Source organism: Perissodus microlepis, chromosome 15, assembly GCF_051167445.1.
Source record: "Perissodus microlepis isolate ML-2025 ecotype Zambia chromosome 15, ASM5116744v1, whole genome shotgun sequence".
Classification (NCBI taxonomy): Eukaryota; Metazoa; Chordata; class Actinopteri; order Cichliformes; family Cichlidae; genus Perissodus; species Perissodus microlepis.
The window spans coordinates 7715001-7741795 of NC_140475.1; the positions used below are offsets into that span (position 1 = coordinate 7715001).

General features: G+C 39.1%; 1 protein-coding gene across 1 annotated transcript in view; it reads left to right on the forward strand.

Moving 5' to 3' along the window:
* nbas (NBAS subunit of NRZ tethering complex) overlaps positions 1 to 26795 on the forward strand; it is a 187215-nt gene that overhangs the window by 149771 nt on the left and 10649 nt on the right. The window contains exons 50-52 of the mRNA XM_084954225.1: positions 13137 to 13276; positions 19969 to 20116; positions 23636 to 23770. Coding sequence (XP_084810351.1) covers positions 13137 to 13276; positions 19969 to 20116; positions 23636 to 23770 — 423 coding nt within the window. The remainder of the gene's footprint in view (positions 1 to 13136; positions 13277 to 19968; positions 20117 to 23635; positions 23771 to 26795) is intronic.

Sequence of the window (26795 nt, forward strand, 5' to 3'; positions counted from 1 at the left end):
ATTTAAGCAAATTCCCATCTTAAGTTACGCTATCTTCCTCACACCTCGAATATTCATCGAGCTATGTACGCATGCATGATTAAGGAGAATGAGCAGTTGTAACACTGGGTTTAATATGTTACCGTGCGCCGCTGTGTGTCGAGATGGTTTTAAGCGACAAGCTTGTTCTCTCCTTCTAACACCGATCTACTCTTGCTTTCTAGCCACTCCTCTTCTGTGTTTTGTCTTCTGAGCTCTCCCCACTCCGGTCTCTTATCTTACTCTTCTTCCTCTCTTGAGGCGTGCGCCATTATGTACACCCAGGTGTCATGTTATGCAATGTGGGTCTACAAAGTTAGTGCACAGAAAATGCAAAACGAATAGAGGGAGAGGTTAGAAAAGCTGTATTTGTTTGTCATTGCACTCAACTTGTCATGTCATGCATACACAAGGGTATTTGTGTGGGTTTTTTGTTTGTTCTCCACAGGCCTGTGTGTCTTTATCTCTGCACTTATGTTTCCCCTGCATGTTTTATGCGTCTCACTTTCAAGTCGTAATAAACTCCCGAAACCCCTACAGGCCTCGAGGCTTTGCCCTTTTGGTGTTTGCTTCTCTTTGCGCTCTCTCTCCCTCTCCCCCCCCCCCAAACCTGCCCCCCCTCTTATCAACTCCGCTCACTTCCTCTGCATCGCTCATTTTCTGCCTCGCTCTTCCCAGCCCGCTTTCTCCCCTCTTGTGAAGTGTGCGACCTCTGCAACTTTATTTTGCTCGTCGCTGGGGACATTAGCCAGAGCAGGTCAATGAATATTGATGAGCTCATTCAGAGCGCTCTCAGTAAAGGCCAGACAACGAGATCTCTGCATCCCATGGCTCCGCTGGCACTCCCAGTCCGATACACTGACATGCCCACATCCCGTGTTCTCTCCCTTCACTTTTTTTTTTCTTCCTGCCTCTCAGGTCAAGGACTGAGATAATTGCCAAGTCATAGAGAAGATTATCAGGTAGCTTTGTTGATGGGGGCAAAGGTTCACACAGTGTTTCACTAATAGCCCGTGCAAATTTAGGAAGAAATGGAGCATCTGTGACTTGAATTTGATTTTTGAAGACAAGCAGACTCATGGGTCAAATTAGCTGAACGAGGCTGTCAGGTGTAGTGTTGCCTGTGATGCAGAGTATTTCAAAAAAAGAGTTTACCATGCACATTTTTGTTAGTAACCATTTTTGATTAATCGGTGCATGGCAATTGCAATCATATGCATGACCTTATCATATCGTTTTAAATTTTAAAATGTCATCATGAATTACAATTTGAAATTAAGTCTAGAAATATGAAAAAGGTTAATTTTTTTGAAACAAAGGTCAAAAAGCAACATTCTCAAGTATTACCCAACAGCAAAGTACATTAACTGCACACTTAAGGGTGGAGATGAACTTAAAACCCAGCTACCCTGGAGAAGTTTTAAAACCATTTCATACTTCAGTTTTTAATGCTTTATTTAATTAGTGCAGTCTAACCTATGGGGATATTGAGCATGTAAATAATGGAACTTTAATTTAATAGTCACAAAAACTTGTTACTTTATCAGCGGAAGTAAGGAAGAGGAGGCAAAGTATGGGGGTTTTTTGTGGGGTTTTTTTAAGAAACAATAAAATCTGGTTCAGGAATGTGTATATGTATAGCTTTTGAGATTAACTAGCCTTCCTGTCACGTTCATGTTTAATCTGACCAATTTACAACTTAAAACACTCATAAATACCGTGTTTTACATCTGATTGCCTCAAGGCCTTATAATATCCTCCACACTATGTACATGAACATATAAAAGTGATGATCACGTCTTTCATTGACTTTTGAGTGTTCTAATCAACCTTGTTACATCTGTGGTGCGCCCCTGTGGAGTCGTTCAGTCAACAACCCACTGAAATGACCCACTGAACTGAATTTGGTGGTGAAAAATGTTTGTTATGCTAATTTAAGAGCTGTTAAAACAGACCGGTCAATTTTGAGCAGGAACACTAAAGTAAGGAGGTGAACAAAACTGGAGGGCTAGTGGAAAGACAAATTGTGTCTTGTAATTTATTGATGCTTTTATTTTTTGTTGTAATTGTATTAATTTTATTCCGATGTTCAGCACTTTGGTCAGTGGTTGCTGATTTTAAAGTGCTTTGTGAATAAAGTTGGCTTGGGTTGGCTTGAGCAGAGAAGCTTTAAACGTCACTTAATTTGGAGCAACAGGTCATGACAGTCCTTACTGCAAAACAGTTACCTGAACCAGAAATTGGTTTGGGTGGTTGTCATTTACTTTACATAGACAACCACCCAACATATTACATATTGACGCAATTAGATGCCCAGGTATTTATAAAAAAAATGCTGTCCCCCTTCATGCTGCTCATTTGATAGAAAGGGGGAATTGAGAGTGCTCGTCGTCGTGATTGGCAGTGGTAATAAGATGTGATGAGTGTGGGAGAGAGCTGCCAAGATGGACAGTGATGGACAGCACTCATCATTAACCTGTCGACCACAGTGTCACACCGGCAGGTGATGATTTGTTAACCATATACTTCCACCAGTCACTCAGTTGCAAGGAGGGTACTTGTGAGGAATGAAGGGATGGTGTCATGTGGTGCTGGTCTGCATGCATGTAGTGTGATCTAATAACTGCAGCGTAAATGGAGTTTTTATTTAAAGTTGCACTGACGGTATGAATGAGCGCTGTCTGAAATATCAGTGTCCTTATTACTTACATCTTTCCACCATGAGGATGATATTTTGGTGTTTGTTTTTACAACTGGAGGGAGGGCTACCAAACAGTTTTTATCTTCAATGCTACCAACAATGACCGTCACAGGGCTCCTCTCAGTTACCATGACTGACATGACAGTTTGTATAGTGTGTAGGGTTTTGTGTCATCTATTAGCAAAAATGGATTTTAGTTTTCTTAATTATGATAAAGTTATCGACGATTGTTGTGTTTTGATTCATTCATAGTTCAACTTAACGTAGGCAGCAAGTCATCATCCAGTTAGCCAACCGTTTTGCTTTGATTGTACAGTATGAACAATGGGGAAAAACAGACTGAAGGCATACAGAGATTCACATTTTACCTGATATCTTTGGGTCGTTTAGCTCAAGCAATGCTGTGCCTCAGTTTTCAAGTATTTGTGGCATTAGTTATTTACCAGTTAACAGTGAATTTGAAGTTTCTATTATATATGTCTATCTAAATACTCTATATATTATTTTTTTTATATTTAGTGATGTAGCATTATATTTAAGTTAGTGCTGTCAGCGTGCGTGGGGCTGCACAGTGTCAACGCGTTAGTGCAGTTAGCTCTTAACGTGTTAGCGCCGTCCAGCCCCACGCACGGGGCGATCCGCAGTAACTCGCTAACGGAGATTTTCCCGTTAATGCAGTTACGGCGTTAATGTGATTTTAACAAGATTAACGCTGACAGCACTAACTTAAATTTATATATGGGCTGTGCATGATTGTGTTATATAGCACATATTATCCACAATTGTTTACACTGTAGTCTATAGCTTGACTGACAGTGCTGTTCATTATAGATTCTAGCCATAGGGTGTTTTGTTAAGGCAGACAGAGGCAGAGCTGTGACTCTGTGCTGTTTTTCTAAAATGAACCTCTGATGAAAGTTATTGATGTTGAGAGTTTAAATGGTAATTATTAAACTTTAAAGAAACTTTAAAAAACCACTCAGAGCTTGACCAGCAGCACTGATTGTTGAGTCTAGGAGTTATTTGTCAGACTTCCCCCTTGCTGATTGTGAGTGATTGAGCTGTTTGTCTTCTGCACTTACGGACAACTGAGATTTTATTTTTTTGAAGCATTGATTTGATTAATTAATAAAAAAAAAAAAACTAGTGCATGTTGAAAATGTAAGCATTAATCATCAATCACTGTCATCAGAGCTGTATCTGATACGACTGCAGTAGGTTCCTGTCTTGACTGTAATCCGTTTAGTCTGCAGGTAATATATATAAAAGCCTTTTACTGCATTAAGTAGTCGCTCTGTTTCACCGAATGTGAAAAGGAATGACTGCAGAAGTAGACGATAATTTAGTGGAGGTGGTCAACAGCTGTTGAATATTGCAGCCTTTTCATTTTTGGAGAGCTGTCAAAAGGAAATGTAGATATGAAGACTGTTTTCAGAACTCTGGTTGTCCCATCAAACCTCCAGCAAGTAAGCAATTACTCCAAGGGTTGCTCTGTTAAATCAATAATTAAACCTCAGCCTATGAACACTTTGGTTAAAAAAAACCATGTGCATCAGTGCTGGAAGTAGATTTTTGTCAAATGTTAAGCAGGCCCCTTGTTTCCATATGTTTACTGACCATGTGATCATACCTTTCTTTCTTTTATGTGAAGCTACAAAAGGTATCTACAGACTGCAACATCATTATGCCCACAATCAGTTTTGAACTAAAAGAAGAAAACGTAGGGTCATAAATAAGTTTGTAGGGTCCTGGGAATTTGTTTTGATGGAGTAATGAGTAATTTGATGGGAGGCAACTTGTCTAGGAGCAATCGTTGTCCAACTTGGACTGACTGCAACCGCTCCCAGACAGTCTGCAAATAATTCCTGCCTAATTTATAAGAACACAGATTCCCAACCTGTTGCAATCAGTCTGAGTCACTCTGGATTGATGAGCGCAACTAATCTGCCATGCTTCTGGCTATAAAAGCAAGATTGCTGAACATCTTTTTGCAGATAAGCTGTCTTACAGCAGCTGCGTCACTGCTTGTGGAGGAATTCCTCAATTTCTGTGAGGTTCTGGGTGAACTCTTGCTGGCCTTGCCGATTTATCTTTTATGACAGATAATTGCTGTATTATCACAAACAGACTGCATGTAATGGCCAACTTGACCCCATTCAATTGCAAACCTATAGCAGACTAACAGCAGCGTATTGCCATTTTATTGTCACCTTATTGCCGTCTTGGTTCACCAAGTGCTGCTGTGAAGATGGGATCTGACTGGGAATGGTTGCAGACCTGCTTCCCCATCTTTGAAGAAACCATTTCAAAGGCTGCAAGATCAAATGCTCATTGCACACAGTTGCAATAATTCTATTTATCTGGCATTCTACAACTACTGTTGTCCCTAAATTGATTTTTAGCATTAATTGAAGCTTGGCAGTCAGTGGACTTTCCAGTAACATAATCACCCCAAACATACACACGTGCTCATACACATATGCTCAAGTCAAATAAAGCCTGATTTGGCTTCTTTTTTTTTTTTTTCTTAAAATGTTGCTTTATGTCAGTCCCCGGTTTTAAATTTAAAAATTCCACCAGAATGCTGTCAGAAATTGAGCAACTACCAAAACAATTAATGGGGTTAAATCTATGAACAGTATAATGATGTTATTATTGAATACTGACTTTGTAGGTTGAAGAACTGTGATTATGGGCTTTATGGAGAATGTTCTATTTATAACACTGTATATTTTTACTATAACAATAATATAAAATACCAACAATTTACAAACTAGTGCAAAAATAAGTACTTTTCTGTCTTCTTAACATAACCCAACAAAGGAATACCAAAAAAAAAAGTTTCTCTGCTCTGTAGCTTGTGCAACTTTTTGAAGATATTTAGATTATGCACTAAAAAAAGAGTCTAGTAACTCTTAACCAGCTCACCTGAAAACACAAACATTAACACTAAGCTTGGTATGGCATAGCATGGCCTGGTTGGGCGTCAGAAACATGAGTGAGTGGCATAGGCCCTAAGCCGGCATAGCCAGGTGGTCAATTTAATGTATGGACTATCAGTCTCTAGTCTAGTCACTAGCATTAGAACATGTAGGCAGGGAGGGAGGGAGAAAACATACTGTCAACCTCAGGTGCAAATAATGCATTGCCAATTATGTCTCTGGGTCGTAACAAGAGGAGAGGCAGTTCTTCAAGCCTTGGCACCCACTATACTCTAACATAGCTTCATAGCTTCATGCTCAAGCAATAGCGGTATGTTTGCAAAATGTAATAAATGTTATGCCGTACCTGTCAGGCACTTAGTAATTACCTCAAACCTTCTCGTGCCCTTAAACATCTATGTTGCACTGTACACTGCTTTTAGGGTGGATGTTGAAAATCCTCAATAAAATGGGTAGAAGGCAGGTTTTTCAGTTAAACGGAAAGGCAGTCCTTTGCTTAACTTGTATGCTTTGAGTACCTATAGAACATTTCTTTTAGTGTTGTTTTGTATGCTGACATATGAAATACATTAGCTAACATGTCAAAGCATAAAAATGTACTTTAACAGTATATAAGACAAAATCTTTAACCCATAAAACCCTGCTCACGTTGGTGTTGTGACCTGCAATAATAGTGATAATAATGGTATTTTTGCTTGTGTATTTTCATGCTTGAAAAATGAAAGATTTTTTACAATTTGTTCAAGTTGATTTAAATATAAGCCTTTTAATAAGAGAATATTTCTTTAGTTTTATGTGTACTGAACTAAGTCCTCTTAGTCACTTAACCAACAACCAGCTATTATAGATTTGTTCAGTTCATTTAAAAGGATGCCATAAATTGTAAAATGATAAAATGTACCGAAGACGGTGTATGGGGCTCATTTCATTGGAATATTATGTTTACCCCTGAAGAATTATTGTTCAGCATTTAGGGTATTCGTTCTAAAATTATCTACAGTATTACCTTCAAGTGTGATGAAAGCCGTGCATATTTAACAGACCACAGCTGAACACTTTGATGCTGGAATATTTATTTAGTGGGATCTTATAGCTTAAGGAAAGACTGTGACATATGGTGAAAACAGTTTCACATGAGTTTATGGAGCTTTGTTTCTTTGTTTCTTCTTTGCGTGCATGTTTGCATGGTCCTCATTGTGTTTTGTGTGTGTCTCCCCATTAATGGAGTGAAAGCAGTCTCATGCAAGTGACTCTTTCATCTGTCTACCCCCTCAAACACACTCGCATACACATATAGTTTCTCTTTCTAAAGCAGTAAACGTCATCTGGACTCGTCTGCTGCGGTCTTTTATACTTCATCTCCATTTCTATCTTCTGAGAACTGTATGTGTTTTTGCCCATGAGGTTTCTGACAATCTTTTTTTCTTTTTTTTGCTTTGCTATTGATGTGGTCCTATCTCTTTCTCACACACTGGCACTCTTCCTGTCTTTTTTCCCCTCCTATTTTATTATCATATGCTGATAGCAGAGTTAGAATGCATTGCAATTTTTCAATTTGCAAAGCGAGAACCTTTTGGACTACACAACACTGTTTTTGGCAAACTACAACCAACTCTGATTACTGTTAGTCTTTTTCAAAAAGGTGAAAGCAGTTTTTTTCAGCTTTAGGAAGATTTACAAGGTATGACATTTCAGTCAATCTTTCTAACTCATGTAACACTGTGTAAGCTTTTAGACGAGACCAAGAGGAGACTGCTGTAGATTTGAAAGGAAAATGTTTTCCCATCTCCCTTAAAGCAGGAATTTTACCACTCAGCAGTGCAGCATGTTGATATGTAGGGCGCTCCTTGGCTGTTTTGTCTTCATTTCATAATGTGTCAGATATTCTTCTTGTAAAACAATGCAGACTTTTAAACTTTCAGTTATACTGATAAATAAACTAAATAAACCCTAACTGCTTCCAAAAAAGGAACGTCTCATATTATATAGCCCTTACTTATCTTTTTAAATTTTAAAGTTTATGACAATACAATTAGAAAAAAAAAGTGTGGCTTGTTTATAAATGTTAAAAATGTCCTTTGAACAGATGAGAAGAAATGCCAAACCAAGCACAGCACAAACGCCTCATACCAACTGCTGAGCTCGGAGGTGCAGGCTCATGATTTGTTTGGGGTTTTTGTGTTTTTTCAGCAGCTGCACGTGAGGACCTTGCAGTCACTGACTTGCCTGTGCCAGAGTATTCTAGAGTAAAGTTTGAGGTTTTCTGTCCCACAGTTAAAGATTGGCCCAAACTGGGTCATGCAACAGGATAATGATCCCAAGCAGAGCAGTAAATCTAAAACCGAATGGCTGAGCTGAAAAAGAAAAAAATGTGTGGGCCTAATATCCTCCACAATGATGTGACAGACTGAAGAAGTCATACAGAAGATGATCACTTCGTTATTGCTGCTAAAGGTGGTTCTACAAGACACAATTTGAAGACTTGCAAAAAGAATTCCAGATTTTTGATTTATCCATCATTGTTTACTGTTATGCAACATTAAAAACACTCAGGCAGAAGGTCAGAAGGCAGCAGAATTTGTGGCTATATTTTATATAGGTTTTCCCCTTTGCATGTTAGTGATTTAACATATTTGTATTTTCGCTTACAGTGTTTCTGTCTGGGTTTCCAGAGCCAAGTCACGATTTCCAATACAGATAGTGTGTGTTATTAATAGAGACTGTGTTATCCTGGAGACCTGAATATTACTGCCATTCCCGCAGTTTTTCAGATGCTGGTGAACGCCTCATTTCTATCTCCCTGTCCCTACTTTTTTTGAAACATGCTGGCTTCGAAATCATAATCATTTTAAAAAAGAGCCTCCTTGTTTCTGTTTCAGTTTTTAGTGTTTTGCACAAAGTGTTTCTAAATCAATGATTTGTCTCGAAACTTCATAGCAAACATTAGTAGATGGAGATGGGCATTTTGCAGTGTCCCATTGCAATTGCATATCAAGACACACACAAGCAGTTGCAGTTCTTCATCCTGCTGAAAAGGCTGACAGAGGGTAATAAAGCAGCTACTGGTAACTGCTCATTGTCATGTTTCATTTACTTCCACCCCCCCCTGTCTCCTTTCTTCATTTCCATGCTTTCTTCTTGTTCTCTATGTTCATGTCTATCTTTTTGTTAGCACCGTGGCTACCTCCAGGCACAGTGGGCGAGCATTTTAGCATGCTGTTGTCATAATTTAACAGCAGCGTTGGCTGTGCCAGCAGAAAAGAATTGGTTTTTTATACTTAAAATTACACGCTGTTTGTACTTCCACCCGGTGCAACCATTTCTCTCTCGGTATTATGGCATATCATATTGTTTGCTGATCTCTCAGTGGGAGCGGCTGCAACTGGTTTACAAGAACTGAGGTGTTAATTTCTGTTTTTTTCCACACTTACTCAATTTGGTTTCAAAGGAAAGGTGTGGTAGAAATTTTTTCTACATCTTATCTGTAATATATAGTATTTCCATGTGATTATTTAAAAGAAATTAAAAAAAGAGCCATCCATACTATTTATAACATACGTTTTACTGCCTAAAGTGTCTTTTGATGCCTCTTCTTTAAAGCTCTACATTGCTAAACAACTAAAGCTTTTTCAAGCACTGCTGGTTAAAGCTGCTGTTTTCGGTTGATTTGTTTTATTTTCACACAATAGAGAAATATTGCACAGTGGATATGGTATGGTATTTTTTCCTGATAACCTATAGCACTTTATGTTTTGCTTGGCTTTAAAAATAAACCATTGTTTCTGCAGCACTGAGGTAGTTCTATGAACATAGTAATGATTCCCACTAATGTGACACCCGATAAACACAACATTAAGGCCATTCCCCGTGCTTTTCCTTTATCACGCTTACTAAAGCCACATACACAGTACTTAGAAGGAAAAATCAATGCATGACCTGCTGTTACTGTGCTATGATTGGTTCTGTCTTGAGGGGGGGAAAAAAATAGTTACTTTACAGATGTTGTTATCCATACAGGAGATCAGTGCTTGATTTAAAAAAAAAAAAATTAACATAAAAAAAAAAAGACTTTTTAGATAGTAGGAATGTGGTGTGTGGGTATTTGCAGCCTTTGTATGCACACAGGAGATTTACAACTCCACCACTGTGAATGACACAGATCCACACACCACCTCACATCTGCAAAAAACACAACATGTTTATTAGTTTCACATGGCAACTAATTTGGTCAAAATCTTTGATGAAATAAAACAAAAAAATCTTAGCATTGATTTGTAATTGCAGTTTGAGTTTGGCTGTGGGCTGTGATTTGATATGTGACTTATAAATATGAAAACGTCCGACATATTCTCTGAACAACTTAAGATGAGAGGGGTGCACAACAACGCAAGATTACTGTATTAACAAGTATGTTGAGGTTAAAGACCTCAACATACCACGAAGTTTACCCTTTTTAACTTATGACGAGTAAACCTAGTCTAAAGCAGGTTATGTTCAGAATTTCTGTTTAAAATCACATCTTTAAAACACACATTTCAGTGACTAGTTTCATTTTTCATTCTCTACTGAGGGAATATGTTTTATTCTTGCAACATGGTAAGCCGCAGCATAAAGAGGCATACTGTAAAGTTGGTCCACAGCAGAATTTGAGTTTATTTGATCCAGAAATTATATTTTCATATTCATCCTATATATCAGATTTAATGCCAGATCTATTTTATACAGATGAAATTAAACCTAATAGACCAGAGATTACAAAACTTTACAATGTCTTCACCTTTTAAATTTTTTTTATGACAGTGACTGAAGTAGGTTGCAGTTGATTGGTCAGCTTTTTGCCAAAAAATAGAGCTGACAAGTCAAATGCCCCGTTTAACTGAAGCAGATAGCTTGGGTTGACAAAGACAGCTGATAACCAGTGTCGTGATGTTTTATCTCCAGCTAACACAAAGAAAGTCTGGCTATTTAAAACTTGCTTAGTAGTACACATCTCATAAAAGCCTGCAAATGAGTCAGAGTCAGATTTAGGGTGAGTAACGCGGGGGCTACAGAGATTTAGGAAACTAATTCTGAAGAAAATCTGGGAAGAATTAGCAAAATGTGCTATTTTGAAAGCAAAAGAAAAGAGTGATGAAAGAATTTTCACTGCATACAAGCTGGTTTTAAATAATTGTCAAAAAACATAAACTTGATTATTACAGAGCTACCTGCGGGTAATTAAAATGCTTTATTTTGAGCACACCTGATGAATTACTGTTTCCAGGCATTACAGTATTTTGGTGCAACACCTTTGGCAAAGAAGAATAAATATAATTTGGAACAAGGACAAGGATCCTCGAGGCTTCGCTGCATGGTAATAAGGGGAAGAATAACCAGAACAAACACAATAGGGCTCCGGCTGCTTTGCTCCATGTAGGGTCTTAATTATTACATGCTATGTTGCCTTGCTGTCTAAAAGCATCAATATTAGGATGGGCAAAGGGTGGGAAGACGTGGAATGCAGATTGAAAGTATCTGACAGTGCTAAACAGTTTTTAAATAGTAAAGAGATTTTGATGTACATCATATTTACATTGGTTTATTTCCCTCGCTAATATATTTCATGGCATCTGCTAACAGTTTCACTCCCCCCTCCCTCTTCTGTTTGCCCTCCTGCACTCTGTTCATTGTACAATGCCACAGAGGAAATGTTGGTTTTAATCACTAGGCATAATTAATTGACATCCTTCCTTGTTAAGAAAATAAAAGCCTCAGAGCCACAAAGTAATTGACAGAGTTAATTTGGGGGACAACTGTAGGTGAGTTTTGACGTGTGTGTGAGTGGGCAAGTGAGACGATGCAATCTGATAGCCTTTTGTATGCGAAAGAGTTTCTATTTGGATGCATCTGGGTGCACTCGCCGTTTATCATTTTTCCATTCCAGGGGGAACATATAATCAGAATATTATCGGGGAATCCCAAGGTCTCACATACCCTTGAATTTTCATAGATAATGAATAAATGTGTCCATAAAACTTTTTAAAAAGGCATCAATAGTTAGAAAATGTTCAGTATTCATAATGCATTAAAGCAGTAATAATGATGAACAAGCTCTGGGTTGCGGTTTACATTCAGGGATGGATTTGAGAGCTTTAGATTGCAGTGAGAGCTTTTTACAGGTAGTTAAGATTCCATTTCTGTTTCCCAAGTGACCTCCATTTCCAGAAGGTCCAGAGCTTAAGCTTTACTCATTTATTGCTCCATCCTCCATCACAAGGCAATTGACTACAACACTGGGCGTGTATCTGTTATGCTGCCAGTAGTTTAGTGCATGATTAGACATTTATAACATGTCTCAGAAGAACTTTAGTCGATTGCCACGACTTTTGCTGTTTATAACAGCATTGTGCATTGCAGCAAAAATATGTTTCTGTATATTTTTGAGGTTGATTTTTCCATTGAAGCATATTTCCGAATGATTCGGGGTTCATTTTTTCCCCCCTTGGCTGTATATGAGTGCTTTAGAGCTAGATGTCAGCCAATAAACGAGTGAGATCTGTGCCGTATGCATGGATTTAAAACCATTATACAAGTAAAGTATCGCTAGGAATAGAATACAAATCCAGTCGTATAAATGTGAGCGCTCCACCAAGGCTGACACTGTTCCCCGAGTCTGGCTGCTAGTGATGCATGTGTGTGCGTACATGTGTTTGTGTGTGTGACACAGCCTGTCTTGCAGCAGCCTTGCTTTGGCAGGTCATAGTTTTCCCCTCAGAAATCAGCCGCTCTCTGAACTGTTAAATCACACTAGAAGCCAACCTTTGAGAAGAAAATTAATTACTTTCCCTCCTCTCCCCCTCCTCCTCCCTCTCCTCCTCCTCTCATTTCTTCCATATTATCCCTCCCTCATTCCTTTTCATTCTTTTTTCTCACATTCTTTCCCCTCAGTCGTTTTTTCTTTTTTCAAATAAAGTTGGCCACAGGTGACTTTTTTTTTTTTTGGAAAATAACAATGAAATGTGCCATTACTCTTAAAAGCCTTATCCTTTCCGTTCGCTGGCTTTGTAGCTTTGAAGTGTTTGATGGAGCTCTAGATTGACTGCGTGTGACTGTGCAGTTCATTCGCACCTTGCTTTGGCAGGAATATCGTGCCCACAATCTTTAGTGAAATCATTATGTTGTCAAGTTTGTTGAGAGCTTTCTTAATTTGAAATCAATGAAATGTGCTCTATCCATTTTTGCGTATGGTGTGTAGTGGAAATAGCCCGCGTACCCGATGACTAAGATGAGCATCTCAGTGGATGATGCTGGCATTCGCTGTTATGTTTATCATCAACGATACACATAAGGCAGAATTTTAACAGAAACAGGCATGCTCGATGTTCAGTGTCCTGGGTAAAGCTCGCAATCAATGTTCTCGTAGCTGCCATTTTGTTTTCATTCTAAATTGATTTGCCTTCCTCACAACCCGGTTTCTCTTTTTACCTTTTTCTCAGATCCAGATAGAGGATGTGGAGAATGAAGAAAAACGATACAGCCTTTTCCAGGAGCTGTTGGAAGCGGCGCTGAAGTGGGAAGACTTTCAGTTGCTCATTCTTCTCCTCCAAGCATGGCCACCTATGATGAAAGAGGAAGTGTAAGACAAACGTCCATCTTATTTCATGTTAATGATTTAACAGTGATGATTTAACAGGACAGTGCTGTCATGGCTTCTATAAAGACTGATTATCAGTTTAAAGTTAAGTATTGTAAGTGTTTAAAAACAGCTGTGGAGTAGTGAAGACTTATGTGCTGAACCTTATCTTTGACAGAGCCAGGCTAGCTGCGCATCCTTCCAGTAAACTATGTGAGCTCTGCTGTTGGCTCTTGTCTAAAGTTCAGTGGACTGAATATGAGACAGAGCAGAATTAACTGTCAGCAAGAAAAGAAAAAAGCATCAAAGTATTTCTTTGAGCACATCTATTGTGGTTGTTACATACTTTTTAAATGTTTTTTAAGCGTTTTTATAGTTTTTAAGGCCGTATTCGTGTTTTGCAAAAATCTTACATCTAATTTCTTTATATTTTTCTTCCTAGCTGCCAGACTTTCTTATCATTTTAATGTGGTCCTGAGCAGTATTTCTCTAGGTTTTCTGAAGTTCTTCAGAAAGTTTGGAGTTTTTCTTTGGATGTTGGCTTCTTTATCCACACATTCTCAGTCCAGTCCATGCACCTGACAATTTTCAAAAGAATGTTTTTATTTTTTTAAATATATACAAATATATATATATTGTTAAGCCATTTAACCTGCTGATCATTCAAGGGATGAACAGACAATCCAAAATTATCAACTGAAATTGTCTGTTATGTGTGTGCACATAACTGCACCTAATTCTCAATTTTCTAGTAAAATATAAAGAAGCAAGAAGAGAGTGGGTCGAGACTTTTGCACAGTACTGTGTGAAAGTTTCTTTACCCCTGTTTGTAATTATATCTGAAATATCACTATGTGCCCAGAAATACCAAAGAGGCAATTTCTAGGAAAATATTTTATAAATATAAAACATAAATATCCAATGATGCAGTGCATTAGTGTAGCATATAATGGTGCTGGGTGGAGTAACTCTTCCTTTTAAGTGTTTAAATATATGGTGCTTCATGGCAATACATACATCTTTTCAATTTGTTCATCATTACTTGCTACATATTAAATAAGGTTGAGTTACCATGGTAACATGTCTCCAGAAGGCAATATGACTCTTAGGAAGGCACGTGAATGGACTAATTAGTGGAGTTATAATGTGTTAACAATAGTATTCATATTCCATACGTGGTGCGTGGTATGGGATTTCTCACAATGCCATGTTGTTAGCCTTATTATTCACACGTTCATATGTACTGGATTTAAACTCAAACATGTAAATATTTCATTGTCTGTGGTTTGGAGGTAGTAATTAAAATATCCCGTTGATGCTGACTGTGTGGAGAATACTATTAGTGTAGTGACTCATATGGTGTCAATTTTCTCTCATTTTTGTCGCCTTTCTCTGCTGGTGCCCTCTCAGCATCTTCAGTGAATTCAAAGTTAAAAATATAAGTGCTGTTTCACTGCTTTGGGTCAAAGCAGCCACTTAAAGTGAGTGATTCTGTGTGTTTTGTTGCTTCACAAACACCCATAGACACTTTTTAAAATGTAGTTTCTTTATTAGATTTGTTGCTTTGGGAAATGGGAACGCATGAGGACACGGACATTTTAATGGGCAACTTCTATGGACTGCCTTTGCATTTTACTAAGAGCTGGTGGTGCCTTTTATCTCCTAGATGCTGTGTACATAGACTTTTAGACTCGGAAATCACAGAGCCTTGGGCTCTGGGCTTCTTGCACCAGCTGATGTCTTATGAGCCACAGTAAGGGTTGGCTATATTATCGATAAACCCTAATGATGTGATTGCTCTTCTCCTGCTCCATTGTTCTCAATTAAAAGCGAGCCGTTCTCTGAGGACCACAGAGGCAAACTGGTTAATGCTCCTTGGATTTTATCTTTCCAGCTCAATCAAAGCAAGGTTCTTTTGCAGTAGTTGTAATACACTCGTGATAACTTGAAACTTTATTTATAAATGTGTGTATATTTTGTAAGTGTGTGTAGGATCAGTCCAACTGTGCCTTCACAGTTAACTAAAAGTGCAAAAAATTAAGACAGGGAGCTCAGAGAAAAGCTTTCGGGATCAGACATTCAATACTGGGATCCACTGTATGCCAGCTTCGATATTTGAGGGAAATTTTTGACAATGATATTTATGATGTTATAGAAAAAAATGTAGTTAACAAGTATTGGTGATTGCAGCTCTCAGACAGGAGCATTTTTTGTGCAAACAAAACAAAGAGCATTCTCCATCCTCCTTCTCCAGTGAGTTACAGTCACTGATGGCAGACTATGTAATTCATAGTGTAAATCTATTGACTCAAGGTGCCAGTAAGAGTAGCAGCAGGATTATAGTATCACATTAGTGACACAGCCTTATATACAGTGACAAATGTAAGCGCATAAGTAGCATGCTTAATACTTTATCTTAAAAGTAACAATAAGTAAAGTAACCAGGATGCTTTATCTTGGATAGAGCTTTTATACAGGTTGTTTATGTCATGGTCCTGGGTGAGTGACCCAGTGTTTTGTAGCTGTCACTGTTGTCACTGTTAATATTTTTGGTTCTGTTCTAGTAATTCTTTTTCTCAGTTTTTGTATTTTGAGCTCCTTCTGTTCTGTGTGACTGTGCCTGCCCTGGTCCCACGTCTCCGTGTTTCCTCCCTGTTGCCATGTCTGATGTCTTAGTGTTAAGCTCGTGTCTGTGCATACCTGTTGTATTTCCTGTTTTACTTTGAAGGTCCTTGTCTTATGTGAATGTGTCTGGCTTTGCTTCCCTAGTCTCGTTAGCCCTGATTTATCCCAGCTGTGTTTCCCTCCTGTCTCCTATTCCCTGATTACTCCACTGTGTATATAAGCCCTGTTTTTTCTTCTGCTTGCTGCTGCTTCATCTGTGTTGTCTCCCCCAAGTCTCTGTGTTGTCTCCCCGTGTAACCTCTGTGAGTTTCTCCTTTTGTAAATTCAGGTTTCAGTTCAGTTTCATTAGTTTTCCCAGTTTAGAGTTTCCTTAGTTTCTGCATATGTCATCTCCGCTCCTGTTGTGTTCTCCACTCAGCTCGCTCTCATCACAACCTCGGCCTGCATTTGGGTCCTTACCTCACCTCCACACGGCTTGCCTCGTCAGCCGTGACAGTTTATAGCCCTCATTTTCTCCATGTAAACACATCAGTCATTTCCATTCAGCATTTGCTCCTTCTAACATATAAAATGCAGCTAAAACGTGCTCCGGCGATACTCGGCTTGGTCCATTTTTGACTTCTGGGCTGCTAGTATTAATGCTTCACGTGCCTTCATAACCTGGTTGTACCCAACAGTTTGTTTTTGCCTCAACTAGTAAAACGAACTTGATGTTTTTAGCTGTCAAGCGAGCAGTTTTCTTGCATATTGTGCAAGTGTTGCCTAAGCATTCTACTTTAGAGGTTGTTGAAGTAGCTCCCTTTTTACTAAATCATCATTGGAGGCTGACACGGCTCTCACTTTTAAACATGCTTGTCTTGTTGTTGTGCTCGCATGGCGAAGCTATATCATTAATATTTTAATATGAAACAATTTAATTACACAAAAATTTATACCGGTATCACGCATGCTACGATATGGTACAGCTCTAATGCTGGTCAGTCTTCAGTTTAAACTTGAGAAGTGTCATAACCCCAGTTAAGATAAATATTTCAGCGAAATAAGAGTAAAAGCTTTCATTTCCACCACAGCTGGAGGACTGTGGAAATTAGGCACGTAAGCCCATTGTTGTTCAAGATTGAATGGATCCAGTGAATTAATTCAGATGTTTGATGATTATCTGTTTATGCTCAGTCGCATTAAAAACAAGCGGCAGGTTAACAGCGTGTTAACACGTGCGTTCCTTTTTAAATGTCTCTTTTTGTAAAGAAGGCAGTAAGCATTATCCACCTCTCATTCTCATAGTGCGCCTGTTGACTTCGGTTTTATATAAATGGAGCTGTACAGTGTTTGATCAGCAGCTGTCTTCCAGTACAGCAAACTTTGACTCCACAATAGTTTCATCTGCTGAAAAGCAGGTAAAGTTTCTGAGTCTCTTGGAAAGATCTGACTGTGGAAATAGGCAATTACTGTAGATACAAACTAGTGAAGAATAGATTTTTATTTTATTTTTCATCCGGACTCTTTTGTCTGTCAGTTTGAGTCATCTTCAAGCTCATGATGTCCATAAAGTACAAAAGAGGATAAAGTTGGTTGTGAATGGGGAAACAAATAAGTGGGAGATGAAAACAGTTTCTAACAAAAGAACATATTTTTTTTAGCTATTGGCAGTTTAATGGACAAAATGAAAAACATTACTCAACAGGGATGTCATTAGATGTGTTGAGACTGATGTAAAAAGCCAACACACACACACACACACACACACACACACACACACACACACACACACGCATATTCAGTAGAGAAGCACTAGAAGAGATTAGGGTTTGTTCAACTCTGCTGCTTCAAGGTCACCCCAATTTCCAATGAAACTCCACTGCTTTTGTGAGCCTGATAGCTACAGTCGGACCTCTGGGACAGTCAGCTATGATCATTTGTTTTAACCGCAGATTGTTTTATCTGTTGTCTTGTTGCATCTGTCTTGTACATTCAAATGTGAGCATAAAATCAGCCTGTACATATGTCTTTTTGTTTTTTTCTCATTTGTTTTGGCATCCATACTTTGTTAATTTGCTACAACATGAATAAACAGCAACTGTGCTGTAATGTACTTACTCCAAGCCCGAAATTCTGCTCAGAGCCACATCTGCTCTGCATATTTTGTTCTTTCTTTCTTTTTGGTGCAGTGATGGCTACACGTGGAGCTCATAATTTGGAACACAAAACTCAGAATAGCTTAACCTTCAAACGCCTCATTTTAGATGCTGACTGCATGAGGACTTTATCTCTGTGCAGAACACATGGTTAACCTTAACTACTTGTCTGACTCAGCACTTAATCCTGGTCGGGATGGAAGTGTGCCATTGTGTGTGTGTGTGTGTGTGTGTGTCAGTCTGAGGATTTGCTTCAGTGAGACCATAAGAGGCTGTTTTGGGAGCCATACTGAGCGTTGCATCTGAAAAGCTTCTCCTTTAGTCTGTCCGCATAAACTGAGTCATGATTCAAAGCACGAATGGAGGCTGGCTGTGACTCACACTGCACCCTTTGACAGATTTGGCGAGCACACAGACGCTCAAAAAGTCGCATGCAGCAGTACCTTCCTGTCCCCTGGAAAAGCACAGGAAGCAGTAGCGTGCCAGCAGCACAAGCGGATTCTGTTTGTTCCCATGGCCGTATCATCCATAGGTGAAGCAGCTTGTCTGGACAAGACACCCCGGAAGCGGGATGGAGAGCTGCCTCTTCAGCTAACAGACAGACACAGGAGCCCTGCTGTTCTCCCTGCTGTCTCTTTATCGCGCTCTGTCTCTTTATTTTGACGGGCCTTTCCATCGTTCGCTGACACTCGGTTCTTTTGCAAGGATGCTCACACACTCACAAGCCTACTTAAGAAAATGCTTAACCTCCTAATCTGACTCTAGAGTTTCTGCTTCCCATCATACGACCAAAGATCGGTCCGAATGCAAAACATTATCATTTGATACAAAGCGAATATTCATATCAGATTCCTCATGATCTCCTCTTCCTTTGCTCTCCCCTCAATATTTAATGCACTGCTTGTCATTTTAATCACATACACAACTTCCAGCAGCACTGGCGTGTCAACATGTATTTTCGAAGCACTCGAAGTGCCTCTACTTTTCTAACGAGTTCAGAATTTATTTATTTTTCTCCATACATTGTATTAATATTTACAACCTCACCAGGACTCAGAAATGTGCTTTGATTCCCCTCGTGTAGCCTGATGCAGATATAATGAGGCTTTGGTTTTTCATTAGACTACAACCTCCGCAGCCACTAAAATTAATAACTGTTGGCAGTTACAGAGGCACTAATATGACTCTGTGCCATGCTAAGGGTAATAGTAATAAAATTAATTACTTCAACAGGGTCAATGCATCAGTCGTGGCATATTTAAACCGATAATGAGTTGTTCCATGGTTTTTGATTTTTGTCTTCCACCCCCCGTGTATTGATAAAGCTCCATGAAGGTTACACCGGTGTTTGCCGGCTTTGGCTGCGGGCGCGCATTTGCTCTAGAGGCGCTAGCAAAGATCTTAAGAGCTAATGAAAGATTGTGTAAATAGTGTGATGCCTGTCACTGGCATTAACACAGAGGTGAGGGAAAATATAGCGTGCAGGTGTTTAATATTAATTGCACGAGAATATGTACTTACATGTCAGTGTTGGAATGAATTTGTTTATCTTTAGGCTTCTTGATCACCTTCTCTGATTTCTTAACAGCCTGAGATTTGAATGGAAGTTGATGCTGTTATTTTTGCACATTTTTGTACACTTTGGTGTATACGCAGTGATCATCTGCCAGTTGCTGTCTCACAGTATTACCATTTGGTCACATGGGGGTATGTACATAGGAATGGATGAAAAGCATTAGAGTAATTTTACATGTTGCACTTTTGTTCTTTTCCTACTTTTCTTGACATGAAGACACCATCAAAGGCAGCTGTTTTCCCTGTGTACTGTTTACCAGTGCATTTCCTCTTTATGTCAATCAGAGAGGACAAAGAAGCTCAACACAACTCTACACACAGACACACATTTGTAAGTCTTTGTTTCTCTCTTGTCTGCAGGGCAGAGTCAGAGCATAACCCCTGGGTGGTGCTAACCTCAGCCTTACTGACCCGCTGCAAGGGATCCGAGGTCAAAACAGACCTGGGTCAGCAGGTTGTCACCATGGTGAGATCTCTCTATAACAGCAAACACAAGCTCCCTGTGCAGGTAATCAGATAATACTCTGTATTTTTTTGTTTGTGAACGTCTAGCCTTTTCTTTGTTGCAGTAAACTTGAAAGTGTGTTAAAGCAGTAAATCTTTATTTATTCCAGCAAAATTAAATTGATATGGAAATACATTCACCAAAGTACTGCATAAGAGTCCTCTTACTCACCTGTACCTCTGCATAAAATGAAAATAACAGCAAAAGAAAATTAATTTTTTATTTAATGCCAGCAACACCTTTCGCTCCAGTTAAAACAAGGGCATGTTTACCACTGCGTTGCATCATCTTTTCTTTTAATAACACATAAAAAGCATTTGGAAACTGAGGATACTATTGTAGTGTTGAAAGTGAACTTTTTTCCTCCCATTCTTGCTTGCTGTGGGAGTTCTCTTCTTAACAGATCAGGCTTCTTTTGTCATATTATTTTTATTCAGCTTCAAAGTGTGCCAAATGTTGTCAGTGCTTGAAAGACCTGGATTGCAGACAGGCCATTTCAGCACTTGCAGCCTTTTGAATTCACAGCTGCAGAAGTATGTATGGGAGTGTCTTGCTGAAACAAGCAAGAACATCTGAAAGGCAGTATATGTAGACGGGTACAGCAACATTAACCCTCCTACTGACGTATTTCACATACACAGACTAATTGCTGTAACCTTAAGAATAATTTACTGCAAGAAGCAAATATAATTGCAAAGCAATATCAGTTATGTAATTATTATTGGTAGCACTTTCTATTACAGCTCGATAATAAAGGGGTAATAGTAGTGTAATAAGGGGGAAACAAGCTTGTAGCATGGTAATTTCTAAGTTATTATTATGCAATTACCAAAGTAATAACCATGTAATATCCAAGTAATATCATGGTAGTAACAGTGGTTACAGTTGAGTAATATTACCCTGAAATGTATGTAATTGGATTATAAGGGCCCCAAAACTGGGCATAACAATGTGGAAATAGAGCTTGGTAATAAAGTGGTAATAGCAGGGTAACAAGGAAGAAACAAGAACGTAATAATGTGTCAATTTCTAAGTTATTACCAATCAATTACATGTGGTAGTTTCTGTGTAAAAAGCACAAAACAGACAGAAATAAAAAATAAATAAATAAATAAAAAGAAACAAAGAAAACCAGAAAACCCATACTCAAATATGATGAAACCAATCAGGGTAATTTTGAACTCCACAGAAAATAACTGAAGTAAACACAGATCCAGGCTGCGTGTCCCGAGTCTACCCCGCGGTTTTCTATACATGTTGAAAACACCTCACCTGGGAGGCGCCCAGGAGGCATCTTGGTCAGATACCCAAACCACCTCAGCTGACTCCTTTTGATGTGTAGGAGTAGCTCCTCCAATGCTCCTTGCCCTGTCTCCAGAGCTGAGCACGAACACGCTTCACAGGAAACTCATTTCTGCCACTTGTATCTGTCATTTTATTCTTTTAGTCAATACACAGAGCTCCCGACAAACCGTAGGGTGAGGGTAGGAGCGTAGATCGACCAGTAAATCGACGGCTTCGCTTTCACGCTCTGCTCCCTCTTCACCACAACAGTGTCCTTATCACTGCTGAGACCAATCTGTCTATCAATCCCACTCTTACTCTTCACTCCTGAACATTTTTAAAAAGCACTGATCAAAGGAGAAATGGAAAACAATGGTGTGGTGTCATTAGGAACAAATTGAGTGGCAAAAGTCAAAAACTTGGACCCACCTATAAGGTTTAACAAAAACTATCCCTCTGGGGCATGCATGGACCCCGGTAGGATGAGACTTTAATGGGGCCTTCACAGATATTAAAGTTAGCCATACCATAAGCACTAATGAACCCCATTACCATCTTTTGAACTGCCAGATACCAAACCAGCCGTTCTCTGTTTCAGTCCAGAGGATGCAGGTTTATTTTTGCACTTGTGGTAAACTGATAAACTGTGTTCACTGGTTTTAAAAAGAGTTTGTGACCCCAAGCAGTGATTTCCATTACAGAATCTGTTTTTAGTGCAGTGCTGCCCGAGGGGCCCAAAATATCGGTTTCATAATTGGTTTTCAGCCTTTGGGTACAGAGACTTCTCTGGATTCTCTGAATCTTTTAATCATAATGTGTACAGCACCTTCAGTAATAGCACTATCAAGCTATTTTCAATAATTATTATTCTAATTATTTTTAAATTATTTGTATTTTTTTTCTTTCACAGAGTAGGTAACTCCTCCACATCTTTAAATCTCAAAGATTTGAATGTGTGTAGGATGTTTTTTATACTCAGTCGCGTCACTTACTTGTTTCTAATTAACCTAATTAGTCGTGAGCGCCTCTGCCCTGTCTTTTTAAAATGGATTTATCTAATTATTTACTTAAGCAGTACACAACTTTTCCAATTGACTGTTATCCATAGTTTTTTTAAACATATTTCTGGCATCAAATTCAACATGAATCAATATTTTTTTTTAGTTGTGTGTTCAGATTTTTAACATTTGACGTGTCATCTTTGTAATATTTTTACGTGTTTGGTTTTAAGTGTTTGCCAATTATTTCATGAAGCTGTTTTGTTGTTGTTTATTTACAATTCATAGTGCTCTGGGTTGTATGGGCATTTGTATTCCACTTTATGCTCCTACATTACTTCATGTGCTGTTGTGTTTAATTTATATGTAAAAGTATTCCAGTGATAGAAGATAAGCACTGACATGGGACTCTGAAAGGTGCATGATCTTCGTTTTCGCCACTTACTATTTTCAAATTAGTATGGCTCCTACACATCAGTTCATCTTTTGTCACCATTATTATATTTAGCTTGTTCGCGCTCAGTAGAAACACGCTGCATTTTAACCAATATCTAAATACAGGAGGCTAAAGGTATTAAGCATGTAACCCACAGCAATGTGTTAACATCAGCTCAGTGCTTTCTGCAGTGTACTATATGCACTAGCCTCCCATTGATATCTAACAGCTCCTAATGCTATTCATGCCCTGCTGAGCACCATGCAAGTGCTAAGCCAAATGCCATTCTGTATGTCTAGGGCCAGCTGACTGTGATATTAGTTTAGCACTAATGCTATTCAGTGTGAATAGGCTAGTGTCTGCCAGCCTGTCTAATATTAGTGTGGGATGGGGGGGGTGGGGGGGTGGGGGAGGCCTTTTACTCTGTTCTGAGCAGCTTTAATTTGAATCTGCTGGAATGAAACCGGCAGAGCATGGGGGAGTCAGATTGCATTGTGATATCCGTACATTACTGGATGGGACTGTGTGTCTGGCGTGTGCATGTGTTTGTGTGTAAACCTTTTTAAAAGTATTAGGTGCCTCTACATTATATGCACATCGATTAACCTTCACTGTTCTCTCTGTTTCTCCTTCCCTCTTTTCTTCTCCCTTCCTCATTTTGACTCTGTCCCCTGATTGCCTTGTGCTATTCTCATCTCTGCCTTTGCTTTTGTCGTTCACCCTCTGCCTTTCATCCATTCATTTGCACATTGATCAATTCATCTTACCCCCTCCCAAATCTGTCTGTCTCTCTCTTTTTTTCAGTGTATTAGACATATAGCTACCCTGCTGCTCCAAAATCAGCCAAGCCTCCTGCAGCCGGCACTGAAACTGATGTCTGAAAGCGGTGACGAGCAACTGCTTCAGCTGACTCTTGATCAGATCAACAGCATGAGCACAGTAAGTGTCACTGTAATAGTCTGGAGAGTTGGTGTTCAAATGGAGACACAAAGGAGTTGGCTTTATGAACTGCAGATTGGCTGGTGACATTTTTGTTGTCACTTATCCTTTAAAATTGTAAAATGTAAAAAGAAAAAGTGCTTCACGGCTTCCTGGAGCTCAAGGAGGTGTTCCAGATTTCTTTTCTCCTTTTTAATCAACTGTTAACCCTTTAAAGCCAAGCATATCATAATTGATGCATGTGTTTTTGTGAGTTTTTGAGACTTCTACATAATCAGTGTGACTTTTTTTTACCCTCAAAAAATGATATAATTTGCATGACACATTTTCAACGACTAAATTGCAAAAATATGGCTAATGTAGCGAATGTGATACAAATTAAAACTCATATATGCAGATTAAAGTTTGATATATTTTCATATATATTTTGTCTAAAGGTTCAATGTTGTGGAAGTTTCCATTTAATAAAGCCTGCAGACAAACGGTGAGCGATCGCTAACATCCTTTAATCAAAACAAGAACAAAAACCCAAGCTTGGTGAGACAAGCCATCGCTGGGGCAGTCGATCAGTCTCTCCTGGCATGGCCCTGGGTTTAAATACTTCCTACAGGAACAAAAGGCTATACACAGCTGTTTTCACACCTTTGGTCTTCCCCCAAAGAAAGTTCATACTCCCTTGCTACGTCTTACATTGGTTGAAGAGACAAAAGGCTCTTCCCCCCACCCTGGGTTCTCTGTGTGCGAATGCTTCCCCCAAACTTCCTGAGATACAATCACCCGGCTGTTCAATGGCATGAATAAGGTGTGAGACATTGAGACATGCTTAAACCCAGTGGCACCAAAGCATTATACAATAAAATAATATGAATAATATGTCTGTGAAGGTTCTCAGTCATCCAGGTCATCGTAGTCAAAGGAGCTTGCAAAGAAAAGCGTCTGGACTTCTTTAAGTTTACTTGAAGACGTTTCACCTCTCATCCGAGAAGCTTCTTCAGTTTGAGATCCCTTCCCAGACGCCTTAACGCCCACTCACATCCTGGGCCATCTGACCTCAGGAATTCGCATGATAAGGTAGGGCCAGGTTTCACAATGAACACACCCGAAACTCTGGCTGATTGGGACCCACACCCAGTTTCACACCTTGGCTCAGGCGATTAGAAGATCATCAGGGGGTCCTTTTGTCCCTCTGTGGGGGGATACTCCCACTAGGTTTATATCTGGGACTCTCCACCATTTGACCTTAGAACTGAAGAAGCTTCTCGGATGAGAGGTGAAACGTCTTCAAGTAAACTTAAAGAAGTCCAGACGCTTTTCTTTGCAAGCTCCTTTGACCAATATGAATAATACATAAATGAAAGAAATTCCTCTACATTCAACAAACACTCCAATATCAAAAAATTAAAGATTTCTGGCAGTTATTTCATGGTTTAGGTTTTAAAGGGTTAAAACCCAAATGTTTTCAGTGTGTAGTAATGGTGAAGAGCCACCAATACTGAGAGAAGCTCAAACTGTCTTAGCCCTGTCTGCCTAATAAATGGCTTAAAAAAGGCATCTAAATATCAAATTAGGTTAATGCGTAATATGAATTATTTGTTTATTAACCTTTATTGCTTGCGCTTTAGAAAAAAACTAGTGTTACCCATTGTGTTTTTGGAGCCTTAAGGTTTGCCTTTTGACCAAAAAAGTGTGACTGACTGAGAATCCAGAGACACTGCATGCTGAAAAGAAGATAATGGAAAAAGGTCTGGTCTGTTGTCTGAAAAGAGCGAAAAATTACATCCTCTTTCCCACAGTTTAAATTAAGTTCTGCTAAATAATTTCAACATCCTTACAAACCCAATTTCTCTACTTGCCAACTTGTCCTCTAGTTTTGGGAGGCCACCATCAGATAAGAGCATAATCGTTCAAGACTGCGCAGGTCGCTCTCCACTGTTTCTTCAATCAGATAAGCAATTGTCACAAAGTGGGCTTCTCAGACCCAGCAGACCTTCTCTTTGTTCCTGGATCAGATAAGAGAAAGCCACACTATTAACTGACAGAGCCTCCATTAAATCAAACGATCAAGCTGCTATATTGGAACACCTGCTCTTAAACCTCAGTGAATAAGACAGCGGAACTGAGGAAAGTTAGGGTGCTGGAAGTGGTGAGAGAAAGGATTTGTGATTTAGATGTGGGAAGAGAAAGTCAAATGGAGCAGGAACGGGTGTCGAGACAGAGAAATGGGATGAGAATGGAAATTACAAGGACAGCAAATGTATAAATTGTAAAGTTGAAAAGGGACCCGGGCTACAGTAGATAGCACGCGGGAAAGACAGAAAAGATAAATCAGGTAGAGTTAGAGAAGGGATATATGAATGGAGGAAGACTGGTGGCGTGTCGCTGCTTTGAGAAATAATCTTACATCTGCCAAGTAAAAGCTGAATGAACGGGGGCATGTTTGGAGCGGCACAGAACAGTGTTCATCTAAAGATAACATCATCACAGACACAGAAAAATTATCTTACATCTAATACATCTGATAGTGTGTTGGCTCCATGCTGCTCGCTGCTCATTGTCTGCATGTGCCTAGTGCCTTTGTGCATCCCTTCAAGTGTGTGAGTATTTCTCTGTGTGTGTGTGTGTGTGTGTGTGTGTGTGTGTAGGACTTGTTTTGATTTCTACATGTTTTCAAGTGCATTGCTTCTGATTGCTTAAACTTGCTTTGAAGGTTGTGTTCACACAAATGTTATTGCAAAAAACAGAATTTTGCAAAAAGGACGTTGTGTGCAAGTCTTGTAGTATGTATAGGCTTTGGGCATAATGAAACACTCAGTCTGATTCAGTACCAGCGCTCCTCATTGACTGTATTTCTGTAATCTTAACTCGAAACTCATAATTTCCATTAGGTTACAGTAATTGAATAAACGAACTTAAGCTCTCGTGTGACATCATGCACACAGTGAGAGGTGCCCAGCATATTGGATGTGATGCAACCAGCAGTTGTAAGGGAAAAATGTTTATTCTCAACTGGTCAGTGCTAGCTGTC